We start from the raw sequence: 15,018 nt of genomic DNA on the forward strand, positions 1-15,018 counted from the left end.
TCGACAACGCAGCCCTAGCATGGCTTCGATGTAGGAGCAGAACGTCAATGGGCAGAAGAAAAAAAGTGCACCGGGGAGGAGATGAGGCAGGATGGTCGGTTGTTGTTGCGGTGGTCGCGGTACAAGAATGGCATGCCGGTTGGTGTTTCGATAGATTCCGTACGCTGGCGGGATATCCAGTTTCGTTGATCTTGCGCCGGCAAACCGTTGCGTAATGCGTGTCTGTATGTGTATCGAGATGTGGCGTGCGAATTGAGATCGTTCTTAGTATTATTTTAATTGACTCGTTTGTTCGTTTCTCTACTTTTGCACGAGAGCTTTAAGTGACGGAACATTTTGGCGGACAGGGCAAATTTGTTTGAAGCTTTCTTAGCGCACAACACCCGTGTAACATAATCAGCATGCTTTCTCGTTCTGGCCAGCAGACCATCAAAGCTAACAGAGCGAGAAATGATGCTGATTTTATTAAGTGAACAGAAAGCTTTTTTATTAAACCGATCAAACAACTTGAACCTAAAAATATTGTCTATGGCTCACAGAACGGTTAATAATTTAATTTCAAAGCGTTCCATGCCTGTGCTTTAGTTTTGCGTAACCAGTAATCACTCATTTTCACAGCACATGATTACGGGCACGATCAAAGAGCTTTAAATCATAAGCTTTAGCGTAAATGGATGTGCAATATTGCGCCACATCCAATCAACTGCAGGCCAAATCAATGTATATCTCCAGCTAATTAGCCAGAACATCCTTAGTTGGTAGAATCAATACAACAACTTTCGTTCCGATGGCCGAGACAACCTTGAGAGCATGCCAAATTGCGGACGTAAATGTTTAGAGATAAACGACCAAACCATACGGCATGATTACTTTTGCTGGTAATAACATTGGGTACGTTTATTTTATTTCAGTCTATACACAACACAACAAACAACGATGGCTAACGCAAATCGAGCTAAATTATCCTACATTAGACGTTCATCTTACTGGAACGCTTAGCCTAACACTCGGGCCACGGGAGCCGGTGCAAGGATGGCCGGACCGGCCGCTACCGGCACGACGGCCTTCGGGACGAGCGGACCTCGCTGTACGACGGCATTGAACCCATTGACGGGATCGGCAGTGTAGAAGACCGTACGCAGCGTGCCGTCTGGTTCGACCAGCGAGTAAGAGCCTGCACGAGTTAGAAAGAACGGGAGATTGGTGATTAGAATTTAAAAAGAAAAACCACCACTTCAACCACTTCAACCACGCGTACGATCTGCTCGAACAAACTCGATCGAGCCAATCTGAAGCCATCGAGCGGCGTGCAAGCCGTTCGAGCAGTTGCATACCTCGTACGATGTCGCCATCTCGCGTCTCTTGCTGGCTTTTGCTATCGCCCGTCAGAGCGTCCTGCACGTTGTACGCATAGGTGTACTGCGGCAGTGGATCGTAGTTGGTGCTAACGGCTACGGCCGGTGCCACTGGAACGACGGCACCATGCGCTCCGAACATAGCCACTGCTGCACTGAGCGAAGCGACGAACACGAAGAACTGCAAGCAAGCAACAAGTTTCGGTTGTCAGAATTGAATGGAAGTTAGCGTGCTCTCTTCGCACTTGCCACTTACCTTCATTTTGAAATGTGTGTTTTGTTTTTTGTTACGATACCACAAACAGCACAAGGAAGTAGACTGCACTGGGTAATGTTTGAAATTGTTTTGATACCCTCAGTACCATCGGACAATGGTTTATAAAGCAAACATTACATCAACTCCCTCCGCCGTATCGTCCGCTTTATGACGTATCGTTTTTAATAAGGTGACATGCACATGCCCATCCACCCCCTGCTGCTGCTACTGCTGAAAATCAATCAGACCACCAACTACAGTCAAAACTACGATGCGCCCCACTTTGCGCGCTGATGGGTTCATAATAATGCGATTAAAAATTCACAACGTCAACCGGCCTACCGATTTCGGGTCGGCCAGCCAAGCAGTGATACTTTGCATCGATAACCACGTGGAGTGACCGCCCTGAGGAAGCAGTAGGGCTCCGCCCAGCACAGAGCAAATTAATTCGGACAACATTTGACCACAACAGCAACAGCCACTTAGTATATGTTGAAGCAAAAGGGGACACATTACAGGTATACATTTTGGGCCATCTTTTCCTTCCTCACTGTCTGTTGCATAAGAAGACGAATGAAACGCGACACACACACACACACACACAGGCATGACGCACTTTCGGGCCACCGGCACAAAAGTGAAACCTGGTGCAATATGGAACATGGTCGGATGTAGGAACCGCGCACAGGATTAGCTGATAGGTTTATTGCGTAACTGCAGTGTGTTCGATCGTCTATAAGCGCAATTCACTGCGGGTGATTCACATCACAGCAAGTGCGGATGTTCTGTAAATGGATGTAATGTGGAAGTAACGGCGGTGCTAATTGAAGGTTATGCTTTGGGGTCAAAGTCAAAGCCAATCTTAATGAGCTAAACTGTCTTTTGTTCCGGAGAAACGTTACCACAAGAACATAGAAGCGTATAAATAGCAAAAATTAAAAAATGCAGTTTTCTTTTTCTTCGCTTTTGTTGCGAAAACATGCACCATTAAACAAGTATTAAGTTGTAGTTGTTTGTTTAATGTTTTTTTTAATCCCCTTACATTTAAGTTCGTAAATCGACTGCTTTTTTTTGTTTTTGAACAAGCAGTTTCAAGGCAAAGTTTGGTTTACAGTGCGTGGCAGTAATATATGAAAAAAGCAACAAATTAGAGAAAAGCTTGTAAAAAGTATCACATAAAACTAAAATGCGTAACAGTTAATTAAGAATGCATTGGTATTAAATGAGACAACTGGATTTGGTCGGTTTTGGGGTTTTGGTCGGGTTCGTCGCCTTACTGGGCATTGAATATTAATGATCACTATATGTCACAACCTAAAATATTCAACGTTTGATTGGCAGAAACCACATGAAAAGGGATATTTAGTTGCATAGTTTTACTTGTATGCCTAAAGTAATGTATCAAATTTCATGTATATTACATATTCTGCTTTTTCTTCTTTTTTTTTTGCGTAACAATCTACGCGGTCATATTCCTCGCGGGTTCCTACACTGTTATTTACCAAGGAACCGGATAGTTAACCCTTAAAACGGGAGGACGGCCCGCGTGGAAATCGAACTCGTTAGGCCGTGAAAGTACGCTGAGTTAAAGAGTCCATTACAAACATCTACAAGCAACAATGCAGTAACACTTTAACCTACCTTGGTTATCACGTACGACACGTGGTTATGTTTACTAAGAGGATTGTTAATACCCACTAAAAGTAAATTACAAGTATTTGCATCCCAGCAAAATGCAACCAATAAAATGATCTGGCAGTCCAAGTGTTAATAAATAAATTTCCCCCAAATGCGGTGCTAGGCGTAGTGCAAGGCGTAGTGGGCGCTCGTGTAATTGCCCATGTACTTAGCCACTTGCTCAGAACATACGCAAGTGACGGGCAACCGCGTATGCGCAAACGACCTTGTGCGCGATCAATGTGACCCAAATATAATACGCACCGTGCTTGGGGCTGACCCGCGCTACTGTGCTGGAGTAGCAGGTCTCTGTTTTAAGCATGCTCTATATTGCATCAGATAAATGCGATCGAGCGCCGAACTGACCTGCATCAAACAACCGATTGTGCAATATCGATTAAATGCGCTGCGAAGTTCGCGAAGGGAGCAATAACGGAGCACGTGAAATGCTGAAAGTACCCGTGGGTGGTGTGCTTGTTGTGGTGTAAATGTTGTTTCAGTTCCTTACGTATTTTGCTCGCTTTTTTGTATGTATGCGATAAATAATATGGAAAAAGCTTTTTGGTTGTATTTTACGACTTTTTACGAGAGAAATGACCCCAGCTTTAGGTTTGTTGGGATATCTGGTACATGCACACACCTACCTATTCCCTGAATGCTGAATTTATTTTCCACGAACCGTTACGCATTATGCTACAATTCATAACCCTTTGCGGTTTAACTTGACCGAGCCCGGAGCGTGTGGGTTATTGTGTGAAGTAAGAGGGGGGTATTTGTAACAATTATCGATGCCAAGTGACATTCAAGCTCACCGAACGCTGATCAACGTTATGCCGGCGGCGGTTTGTGACACACAACTATGTTGCATTTTGTTATAATAAACTTGAAGACTTCGCGCCGGACTAGTTCATTTGTAGCATGCATTTAATACGTGGGTCAACAAGGGAGGGTGTGTTAGAGGAAAGAAAAAGGGACACATAAATTGTCGCACCTTTGTTGCTGCTCGGAGGGAGCTTCGCGCTTAGTGTTAAATTGGTATGACGGCGGAGGGAAGGTTATGTTTCATTCGCTTTTTTCTCTCTAGAATACCTTGAGGAGACGTTTTGAAGCCGGTCTCTGCAGATCCTTCGAAAGGTCATTCTAATCCGTCGGACAAACTTGATGCCATACTCGCGCGAACCAACGCGAACTGCACTCAGCTCGGTTGCTCTGTCATTGTTTGCAAGGCAGTGCACCGAAAGAGAGAGGCTGGCGCAGAGAGTAATAATGATTCGCTACGGCGACCTCTACCACGCCCTAGTGCAGACGTGTTAGCACGTTCAAGTATGTGGTGCACATAACTGCGGAGATGCATTTGAGGCGACTTTGCGCTGGATCACAGTAAGAAACTCCATGTATGGTTTCCACTAATAAATGGTTCCACACAGCAAAAACTAATCATCGTATTAATAATGATCATGATTTTAGAGCAACTTAGTGTAATTTTTGACGGTCGGAATGAAGTCTATCATTTTCTAAAAATATTTTATACACTAAAATTCAAATACAACAGTGGCCTGGTGCAGTTGAAGTCTATTTAAAAAAATAATGTTTGAAAATGTTTATAAAATTGATTCACGCTCACGATTGCCTCGTTAATGGTTCTATAATAAGTCGAATAATAGTTGATCGTATTTTTTTAAATTACAAAATGATGTTAAAGAAATCTCTTTAAATCGATTGCCAAGTTTAATTGAGCAAGAATGGTTCCATATAAATAGATAGGCCTGTTTCCGCTAAAATATCTAGCATCCTAATGCATATCCGGTATGAGGTATAACTCAATAAACCTCATTTACCCCATGCACGTGAACCGGCATAGCGGCATGACATCATAAAGGATGCAATAACTTATCACCCTTCCGACCTGATCTAACCTGATCGCGAGCTAATCACTATCAGGGTGGTTACAGCATCGTGGGCCTGTTCACTGCCAGCAGCTAGGGCCGGTTTGTAAGACAGTTTGACCCTGCACAGTGAAGATCATGAATGCAATCCACACAAACACACGCATAACATGCCCCCCCCCCCCTACCCTAAGGTGGATTTGAGCGCAAAAAGGATAGACCGAAGTTGATGAAGCATTGTCTCAATTACCCTACCCATTGCATTGTACTTGTCTATTGCCGACTAATAACACCAGCTGCCCGTTTGACCCGGCGGCAAAGGAAACAGCATGCGTGGCGTTAAACGCATGTGCGTATCGCACACATACACCCTAACTCTCAGTCAACCAGTTGCATGCATCAGCCGATCGACAAACTGCATCAACCCAGTGCGCCAGATCACCTGTGTTGCCGCGCAAGGCGTGGAAAGGAAAAAAACACTATACGCTCTTTCTGTTTCTGTCACCCAACCACGCCATCACGACAAACGACTGCGCGTTGGCGAAACATGCGAAAAAAATTCTTTCTCGAGCAACACGAGATCGCTCTTGTTCGGTAAGGAATGACTTCGAAATCGCTCAGCAATCTCAACTAATACTAGCGATTTCGATATAAAAACTCGCCGATACCCTCGAAATCGTATCACAATCTCTTCATTCGTCTAGCAAGAACACAGCAGCAGCTAGCAACACAAAAAATGGCATTCAAAGTAAGTGTCTCTGCCAGCATCGTAAAGTGGAGCACACGCACCGGCTGCTCAACTGGATTTTACTGAGACACTCCTGTTTTTTGTGCTTCACTTACAGTTCGCCGTCTTCGCCGCCATCGTGGCCGTCGCTAACGCCGTCGCCATCGGATACCCAGCCCCGTTGGGAGCTTACCACGCTCCTCTGGGAGCTTACCCAGCTGTGGCCAAGGTTGCCGCCCCGGTTGTTGCCAAGGTTGCCGATGACTACGACCCCAACCCGCAGTACAGCTACAGCTACCACATTGCCGTAAGTGGTTCAGCCCCATTCATCTAAAGCTTGAACCAAAATTCCTAACAATCCTTTGGATCCTTGCAATCTCTTACAGGATGCTCTGACCGGCGACAACAAGGAACAGCAGGAGTCCCGCTCCGGAGATGTTGTGACTGGCTCGTACTCGCTGGTTGAGCCCGATGGCACCCGTCGTGTCGTTGAGTACACTGCCGATCCCGTCAACGGATTCAACGCCGTCGTCCACCGTGAGCCGCTGGCCGTCAAGGCTGTCGCCCCCGTTGCCAAGTACGCTGCTCCGCTGGCCTACCCCGCCGTCGCCAAGGTTGCTGCCCCGTACGCTCCCTACGGATACCCAGCCTACGGCAAGGCCATCCTTGGTTAAGCCCTGTACACCCTCCCTAGACATAATCGCGGAACTGTTCTTAAGTCCAGTGCCTAATGCCTGCGCCTCTTGAAGTCATTAGTTAACGTTTTCCTTTATTTATTTTCCTTACTTTATTTCTTCCTTCTTGATTGCGATTGTGCTTCTCACAAACGCTGTTGCTACGCTCTGTTAGCGATCCTTTTCCGTCTTTCTTGAAACTAAACTTTCTATCCTGTCGATGATTTTTGTACATATGTAATGCCAATACTGCTGCTATAGACGAAATGAATGCAATTTCGCTCTACAGACATGTGATTTGACTGTGTGACAAGATGTGTGAAACTATTGTTGTTGCTGTGTTAGTAGGAGTCGTCGGTTGACGAGCTGAAGAAAATAAAACGCAAATTTCTACAAAAGAATACATAATAGTTGTTCTTATGTTTTTCCATCCATTTTCCATCCGTTAATTCAATCCGTTAACCCTAACTATTGGTAAATTGTTGTGTGCTAGAGCCATCTCTAGCATAACGCATATTTGATTGAAATTTTTAACTGATGTATGGGGGCGCACAGCCGTCCATTGTTAAAGTGCACACAGGATTGACATATTTCATTAGTTTTTGACTGAAATAGACCGAAAATATCAAAGTTCTCACGTAGAAAGACGATACACGCAGACGAAGATTATTGTTTTATATTTTTAATAAAATAAATGAAGTTCAAAGATTCTTAAAAATGAGTTTAACAGGAAAATCTTAAATGTCCTTAAATGACTTTAACAGGAAAACCTTAAAACCTTAAATAATTAAAAACTGCCAAATACTGCAATCAAAACACAACAGTTTCAAACATAATCCCAAAAATTGGGCGAAAACTTATGACTCAGACATAAGTTAAAAAATACCTTATGATAAAAAATAACATTTTGTATATGTATCATTAATTGTTTCATTTCATTTGAACCAGATTTAAAACAAATATTCCCAAAATGTTGTTCAAGAACTATCAAATATTCCAGCTAAATGTCATGAGGGGTTTTTTTTCGTCAATATGATTTTCTAGGGGCGGTCCCGTGTTACATTCGTCAACTCGAACGACTCAATAACATGCCCGTCATGGGTTCAAGCACAGCGCCCGTATTTATAAGAAACATTGCACATAGGGCATACGCATGTAACCAAACATGTTTAAAATAAATACTTAATCATAGATAAAACTAAAATGTTTCACATTTTTATCATAATCTCTTTAGAATATGATTTTTATGAACTTTTTTTTTTTGAAAATTAGTGGTGTATTTTCACGAAATCACACCAATATTGGAAACATGTTTTTTATTTGACTCCTTCGACTGATGAGTAATGCATCAAATGAAAGATTTACATTTTTCGAACGCTTTTTCGTTGAAAATGGCTGCGACCATCCGCGACCCCGAAAAATATTGAACTTTTTCTAAAAAAGAGCGCGAGCGAAAAGTGTTGTAGGAGACGATAATATTATCATCTTTCAAGCTTTTGCCAGTTAATCCAAGATGCTGGATTACTATTTCGATTTGTAATAAATGAATGCTCTGATTGCAGCACTTTGCTTGAACGTAACACAGGCATTCATGTATGTTCGACAGTCCCAGGTATCATTAATAGTCACACTAAATATATCAAATGAAGAAAAAAACGCGATAAAATGACAACAGGATTTTCATGTCTGCATTATTTGGACGTTGCTCATATTGTGCATTGTGGTAAAATGTTTGACAATTATTAGGAAACACTTCATAAGCAATGAATAACGCGAAATATATCGAATGTTGATAAAAAAAATGAAATTAAACCATTATGATGCATTGGGGACTCTAAAAGTATTCCATTTAGAAGGCCTTATTTAATACATTTTGAAACACTTACAATTTCACTACACTCCTTGACTTTCAAATTCGAAATTTAAACCAACATTTATGAAGATCCTAAGCTAAGCGCGAAGTCCCTGCTGTCAGTGATAGAGAAGGAAGGTACAATACATACAGAACATAGCATAACTAAAACTACCAAAAAAGCTGCATAGAAAGTAAACAAATCAATTCAAATAATGCAACATAGAAAATATAAAAAACACTATTTTACTACATTAACCAATTGCAAATTAAGCTCATGTTGCACATAAAACGTATTTCATGCTATGTTGCATCATAAAAATATTAAAGAATACTACATATCAAATGTATCAGCGAAAAACAAATGAGAAGTTAAATCTCGATTGATATAATAACAAAAAAATCATCTAGCATGATGACTGTTCTTGGCAATGAATTTAGTTTTTATCTCTTATCAGATTTTTATGTTTGATACCGAGATTTCAAGTCTACTATATTACACTAATAAATTATTCCCGATGATTATACATTAAATTCATTTCCATTGAAATTCTTAAACCGCTGTACTACCGTATAAGAACGGAACGTTCACAAACATTTTCACAGTTTTCTTGATCGCCCCTTTCGTTATTCTACACTGAAAGGCAATGATGAAAAGCCCTAGCGAAACTAGTTCTGAGGTGGGTTGATCGGGCGCTACTACTCCATCCCGCCAAGCGTTTGCTATCGTTGGCAAAGTCGTTGGAAAGTGGCCACGCATTTCGATATAAAAACCCGCCGATACCTTCGAAACCGTATCACAATCACTTCATTCGTCTAGCAAGAACACAGCAGCGGCCTAACCGTAGCTAGCACAACACTAAACACCTAAAATGGCATTCAAAGTAAGTGTCTTTGCCAGGATCAGCAGAGAGGGCACGCTTACCCGGCCAGTCACGTGAATAAGATTTTACTGAGACACTCCCTTTTCACGCGATTCTTTTACAGTTCGCCGTCTTCGCCGCCATCGTGGCCGTTGCCAGCGCCGTCGCCATCCACCCCTCTCCGTTGGGAGCTTACCACGCTCCGCTCGGAGCCTACCATGCTCCGCTCGGAGCCTACCATGCTCCGCTCGGAGCCTACCACGCTCCTCTGGGAGCCTACCCTGCTGTGGCCAAGGTCGCTGCTCCTCTTGCCGTCGCTAAGGTTGCTGCTCCGTACGCTGAATACGATGCCAACCCTCAGTACAGCTACAGCTATGCCGTTGCCGTAAGTATTCTAGCCACCCGAAGCCTAAGACTACCAGTACGCCTGTACTAACAATCCGTCCGTCTGCTCCGTTCGACAGGATGCCGTGACTGGTGACAACAAGAACCAGCAGGAGTCCCGCTCCGGAGATGTTGTGACTGGATCCTACTCTCTGGTTGAGCCCGATGGCACCCGTCGTACTGTTGAGTACAACGCTGACCCCATCAACGGATTCAACGCCGTCGTCCACCGTGAGCCGCTGGCCGTCAAGGCTGTCGCCCCAATTACCAAGTACGCTGCTCCGCTGGCCTATCCTGCCGTCGCCAAGGTTGCTGCCCCGTACGCTCCCTACGGATACCCAGCCTACGGCAAGGCCATCCTTGGTTAAGCCCTGTACACCCTCCCTAGACATAATCGTGGAACTGTTCTTAAGTCCAGTGCCTAATGCCTGCGCCTCTTGAAGTCATTAGTTAACGTTTTCCTTTATTTATTTTCCTTGCTATATTTCTCCCTTCTTGATTGCGATTGTGCTTCTCACAAACGCTGTTGCTACGCTCTGTTAGCGGTCCTTTTCCGTCTTTCTTGAAACTAAACTTTCTATCTTGTCGATGATTTTTGTACATATGTAATGCCAATACTGCTGCTATAGACGAAATGAATGCAATTTCGCTCTACAGACATGTGATTTGACTGTGTGACAAGATGTGTGAAACTATTATTGTTGCTGTGTTAGTAGGAGTCGTCGGTTGACGAGCTGAAGAAAATAAAACGCAAATTTCTACAAAAGAATACATAATAGTTGTTCTTATGTTTCTTCATTTTCATTTTTTTCCAACTCATAGTCGACGCACTATTGTATGTGCAAGCCTAAATAAATTCCTTATACAAGAAGATACTAGCATATACGTTTGAAATTTCTTGCCTGGTGCTCAAAACTGTTTGCATAGGCTAGGGTTTTCCTAGGCAATCTCTTATGTTATATATGCGTCACATAAAATTTCAATTCTTTCGCATGCTTTCCAACACATCACAAAGAACTGCCATACTTAGTCCAGCTTGTGATATGTTGAAAATCATGCGAAAGAACTGACACATATTTGTGATGCAAATTCAACTTTTGACATCTGTTGAAAAAACATCTCAAAAGCATTGAAAAATGTTGTTAACATGGGAAACTGGCTCGGAAACCCCTGTAAGATTGTGCATCGAATAAACGAGGTAGGCTTCAAAAATAATTTAATACGAGTTGGAAAGAAGAAGAAAATAGGATTTTTTAAGCACTTAAAACAACTGAACTAACTGAACTCAAATTATATCGCTGGGCGTTGTTAACTGTGCTAACGTAAATAATGCGTATATGTTATGTTCATAGCACGAAATACTTGTGTTTGGCATATGTTATAAACACACATGGAAAAGGTTCATTTTTTTGAATCAGGTACTTTCCTACTGCACTGCACTTCACTACAGCTTGTTCCGATTTTCCTCAGGAACTATTAGACGCTAGCAACGGGTGAGATGAACTGGCAACCCACACAATAAACGATTTCTTTTCCTAGTATTTTTACCAACGTCTACTAACTACGCGTTTGTACCATGCTCTGTCGGGAATCACGGGATATGACACTCGCAGATCGAATTTATCGTTAATTATTATTGACGATAATCAAACCGTTGTGGGACCATTAAGACAACGTACGTAAAATGTCTTTCCCCACCCTTCTTGACTACTGTCCTACTGTTTTTAACCTCTTATTTCAAAAATTTTTATCAACATTCTTGAAGAAAATCAAGGCCATACTTAGCCAAACGAGTAGTTCATGCTGTCAGTAACAAAGAAAATTCATTATTTTCCAATATTTCTATTTAATATATTTTTCCTTATAAAAATATAAAAGTTTACTACATATCGAATGTATCAGTGAAAAGCAAATGCGAAGTTAAATCTCGATTAATACAATTATAATGTAATCAACTAGTATGATGACTATTACCGTTTGTATCAAATACTTTTTTCAAAGATTGTCGATTTTTCATGGGTTTACCTTAACACGCGCTAACGAAACGTTAATCGCACTTTCAATAATAAAGTAGCTACATTGCTGCGCTAGCTTGGCCGGGAGGTTTAGGCAAACGGCCAAACAGAGAAATATTACCTGGGAAACATAAACAAACATAACGGAAAGCACAAATCGCGTCCACTGGCTCCGTAGCGGCAAGCAATAACGCCAAAACTGAATTCGATCATTTCAAGCAAATTTCGACTACATTTCGATTTGATACCCTAATACGAGAACCAGTCCAACATCCCCTAGCTACGTCCCATCCACATTTTCTAGACGAACCGGATGCAAAAGCTCTACTCCAACAATTTTCGTTGTCGCGAAGTCTGAGGAGGAACTGATAAACATCGAAGGTGGGTAATTGGCCAATTGTTGCACAACACCCAAATTATTGCACACTACGTAAAATTTGTTGTTTTTCCAAATGTTTATAAAACTTTTATGAAAGGTAGCATTTTTTTTAAATTTACCAATTCTGCTGCATATTTCACTATTTTATTTTCTCAAAGAGTTTATTTTTAGCTTTTTTAAATACAGGTGAAAATATTTCGACTTACTTCGATCCAAATGAATGAATTTCTTAGCTCAATCGCTAAGAATTGTGTCTTACAAAATTATATTATTTTGAGGTACGGTAGCAGGTGCAAAATTTCTACCTATTTTGTAGAATTTCGGCTTGAACAAATGACACTCGTGCAATGTAAGAGCGTTGCATATTGCCCTAAACACGCGTATAGTATTAAAAACATCCAATTTAGGGATCTTTCTCGTCGGTTTCAGTGTATTGAAAAGTGTGCAATAATTGGGTTTAAAGTGTGCAACATAATTTTGAGTTTTTGTATGAGTTCAATAATTGTATTTTTGAATATAAAAAAATAAGTATTTCTTGGCATTATTCATATTTCTGCCTAACATTTTTGTTATTTTTTAAACAATAATGATGTATACTACACACGCTTAACATGTATATTGTGATTTCATGCATCTCAAACATTTAAAATAAGTTGGCTATTCCCTTAAGCGCGCAACAATTGAAAAATTACCATAAGATTTCTCTCTTCGTGTTTTTTTCTACAACCAGCCGAAACACTTTTTTATGCAAACGTTATTACGTTTCCATCTCTAATCTCTCTTCTTATGTTTGATAAAGAGATTTTAAGTTATTAAAATTAAAAGATTTTGTAATATATTTCCATAATAATGTAATATATTTCCATTGATTTTACATTACATTTATTTCCAATGAAATCCTCTATCCGGTGGACTATCATATAAGAGCGGAACGTTCACAAACATTTTCACAGTTTTCTTTATCGCCCCTTTCGTTATTCTACACTGAAAGGCAATGATGAAAAGCCCTAGCGAAACTAGTTCTGAGGTGGGTTGATCTGGCGCTACTACTCCATCCCGCCAAGCGTTTGCTATCGTTGGTAAAGCCGTTGGAAAGTGGCCACGCATTTCGATATAAAAACCCGCCGATACCTTCGAAACCGTATCACAATCACTTCATTCGTCTAGCAAGAACACAGCAGCGGCCTAACCGTAGCTAGCACAACACTAAACACCTAAAATGGCATTCAAAGTAAGTGTCTTTGCCAGGATCACCAGAGAGGGCACGCTTACCCGGCCAGTCACGTGAATAAGATTTTACTGAGACACTCCCTTTTCACGCGATTCTTTTACAGTTCGCCGTCTTCGCCGCCATCGTGGCCGTTGCCAGCGCCGTCGCCATCCACCCCTCTCCGTTGGGAGCTTACCACGCTCCGCTCGGAGCCTACCACGCTCCGCTCGGAGCCTACCATGCTCCGCTCGGAGCCTACCACGCTCCTCTGGGAGCTTACCCTGCTGTGGCCAAGGTCGCTGCTCCTCTTGCCGTCGCTAAGGTTGCTGCTCCGTACGCTGAATACGATGCCAACCCTCAGTACAGCTACAGCTATGCCGTTGCCGTAAGTATTCTAGCCTCCCGAAGCCTAAGACTACCAGTACGCCTGTACTAACAATCCGTCCATCTGCTCTGTTCGACAGGATGCCGTGACTGGAGACAACAAGAACCAGCAGGAGTCCCGCTCCGGAGATGTTGTGACTGGATCCTACTCTCTGGTTGAGCCCGATGGTACCCGTCGTACTGTTGAGTACAACGCTGACCCCATCAACGGATTCAACGCCGTCGTCCACCGTGAGCCGCTGGCCGTCAAGGCTGTCGCCCCAATTGCCAAGTATGCTGCCCCGCTGGCCTACCCCGCCATCGCCAAGGTTGCTGCCCCGTACGCTCCCTACGGATACCCAGCCTACGGCAAGGCCATCCTTGGTTAAGCCCTGTACACCCTCCCTAGACATAATCGTGGAACTGTTCTTAAGTCCAGTGCCTAATGCCTGCGCCTCTTGAAGTCATTAGTTAACGTTTTCCTTTATTTATTTTCCTTGCTATATTTCTCCCTTCTTGATTGCGATTGTGCTTCTCACAAACGCTGTTGCTACGCTCTGTTAGCGATCCTTTTCCGTCTTTCTTGAAACTAAACTTTCTATCTTGTCGATGATTTTTGTACATATGTAATGCCAATACTGCTGCTATAGACGAAATGTTTGCAATTTCGCTCTACGTACATCGGATTTGACTGTGTGACAAGATGTGTGAAACTATTGTTGTTGCTGTGTTAGTAGGAGTGGTCGGTTGACGAGCTGAAGAAAATAAAACGCAAATTTCTACAAAAGAATACATAATAGTTGTTCATATGATTCCATCCGTTAATTCAATGTTAGCATAAATGATGATAATTTGTTGTGTGCTCGAAACGACGATATTTTATTAGAATTTTTAACCGTACGGCCAGACGAGGTGAAGTATACAGCGAAATGAACTAGTTGACAGGCAAAATATCTGTCAGGAAACGCATCAGAGCCACCAGCTAATGTGCAATGTAAACAAATATCGTGTACAAATTCTCAACTAAATCCATTAACCGTACTGTCTATGACCAAAAAATACATCTTGTTCTACGACCGCCTACCCGTGTAGGACCATACATTTTGTATGGGAGATTACAGTTTTGAGAATTCCAAAGGTTGTATCTTTTGATCTGCTCGTTGTATTTGCACAATTGTTTTATAATAAAAGCTGCATCTTCTTGTTGTTTAACAAAACATATTTTTTCTGAAATTTTGAAAATTTGTTTTTCTGTATGTATTTTTACTTGCAAAAAACATCTCATTTCTACGACCGCCTACTGGTGTAGGACCATACCTTTTGTAGGGGAGTTTTGTGGATGTGGAGCTTTTAACTTTCGTTTTAGACAACTTTTTA

At 42.0% G+C, this 15,018-nt stretch overlaps 5 protein-coding genes across 6 annotated transcripts in view; 3 read left to right on the top strand and 2 right to left on the bottom strand.

Annotated features, from left to right (window-relative positions):
- Window positions 1-15,018, bottom strand: part of LOC121590481 (neurobeachin-like protein 1) — a 63,211-nt gene that overhangs the window by 11,808 nt on the left and 36,385 nt on the right. The window lies entirely within an intron of this gene.
- LOC121590493 (larval cuticle protein A2B-like) lies at window positions 870-1,969 on the bottom strand. The gene is made up of 3 exons (XM_041910231.1): window positions 1,612-1,969; window positions 1,335-1,536; window positions 870-1,174 (listed from the first exon to the last, which is right to left on the bottom strand). The coding sequence occupies exons 1-3, from the start codon at window positions 1,615-1,617 to the stop codon at window positions 996-998; spliced, it is 387 nt and encodes a 128-aa protein (XP_041766165.1). The 5' UTR covers window positions 1,618-1,969; the 3' UTR covers window positions 870-995.
- LOC121590492 (larval cuticle protein A2B-like) lies at window positions 5,812-6,980 on the top strand. Its single transcript, XM_041910230.1, has 3 exons — window positions 5,812-5,922; window positions 6,020-6,208; window positions 6,288-6,980. The coding sequence occupies exons 1-3, from the start codon at window positions 5,911-5,913 to the stop codon at window positions 6,573-6,575; spliced, it is 489 nt and encodes a 162-aa protein (XP_041766164.1). The 5' UTR covers window positions 5,812-5,910; the 3' UTR covers window positions 6,576-6,980.
- LOC121590490 (larval cuticle protein A2B-like) lies at window positions 9,209-10,443 on the top strand. Its single transcript, XM_041910228.1, has 3 exons — window positions 9,209-9,311; window positions 9,415-9,675; window positions 9,755-10,443. The coding sequence occupies exons 1-3, from the start codon at window positions 9,300-9,302 to the stop codon at window positions 10,040-10,042; spliced, it is 561 nt and encodes a 186-aa protein (XP_041766162.1). The 5' UTR covers window positions 9,209-9,299; the 3' UTR covers window positions 10,043-10,443.
- Window positions 13,197-14,441, top strand: LOC121590489 (larval cuticle protein A2B-like). The gene is made up of 3 exons (XM_041910226.1): window positions 13,197-13,299; window positions 13,403-13,663; window positions 13,743-14,441. The coding sequence occupies exons 1-3, from the start codon at window positions 13,288-13,290 to the stop codon at window positions 14,028-14,030; spliced, it is 561 nt and encodes a 186-aa protein (XP_041766160.1). The 5' UTR covers window positions 13,197-13,287; the 3' UTR covers window positions 14,031-14,441.

Source organism: Anopheles merus, chromosome 2R (genome assembly GCF_017562075.2).
Source record: "Anopheles merus strain MAF chromosome 2R, AmerM5.1, whole genome shotgun sequence".
Lineage (NCBI taxonomy): Eukaryota > Metazoa > Arthropoda > Insecta > Diptera > Culicidae > Anopheles > Anopheles merus.

Excerpts from the sequence above, each read along its gene's own strand:
- LOC121590490 (XM_041910228.1), top strand. Across the intron at positions 9,676-9,754 it reads GCTACAGCTATGCCGTTGCC|GATGCCGTGACTGGTGACAA; the intron begins GTAAGTATTCTA and ends TCCGTTCGACAG.
- LOC121590492 (XM_041910230.1), top strand. Across the intron at positions 6,209-6,287 it reads GCTACAGCTACCACATTGCC|GATGCTCTGACCGGCGACAA; the intron begins GTAAGTGGTTCA and ends AATCTCTTACAG.
- LOC121590489 (XM_041910226.1), top strand. Across the intron at positions 13,664-13,742 it reads GCTACAGCTATGCCGTTGCC|GATGCCGTGACTGGAGACAA; the intron begins GTAAGTATTCTA and ends TCTGTTCGACAG.
- LOC121590493 (XM_041910231.1), bottom strand. Across the intron at positions 1,175-1,334 it reads AGATGGCGACATCGTACGAG|GCTCTTACTCGCTGGTCGAA; the intron begins GTATGCAACTGC and ends TAACTCGTGCAG.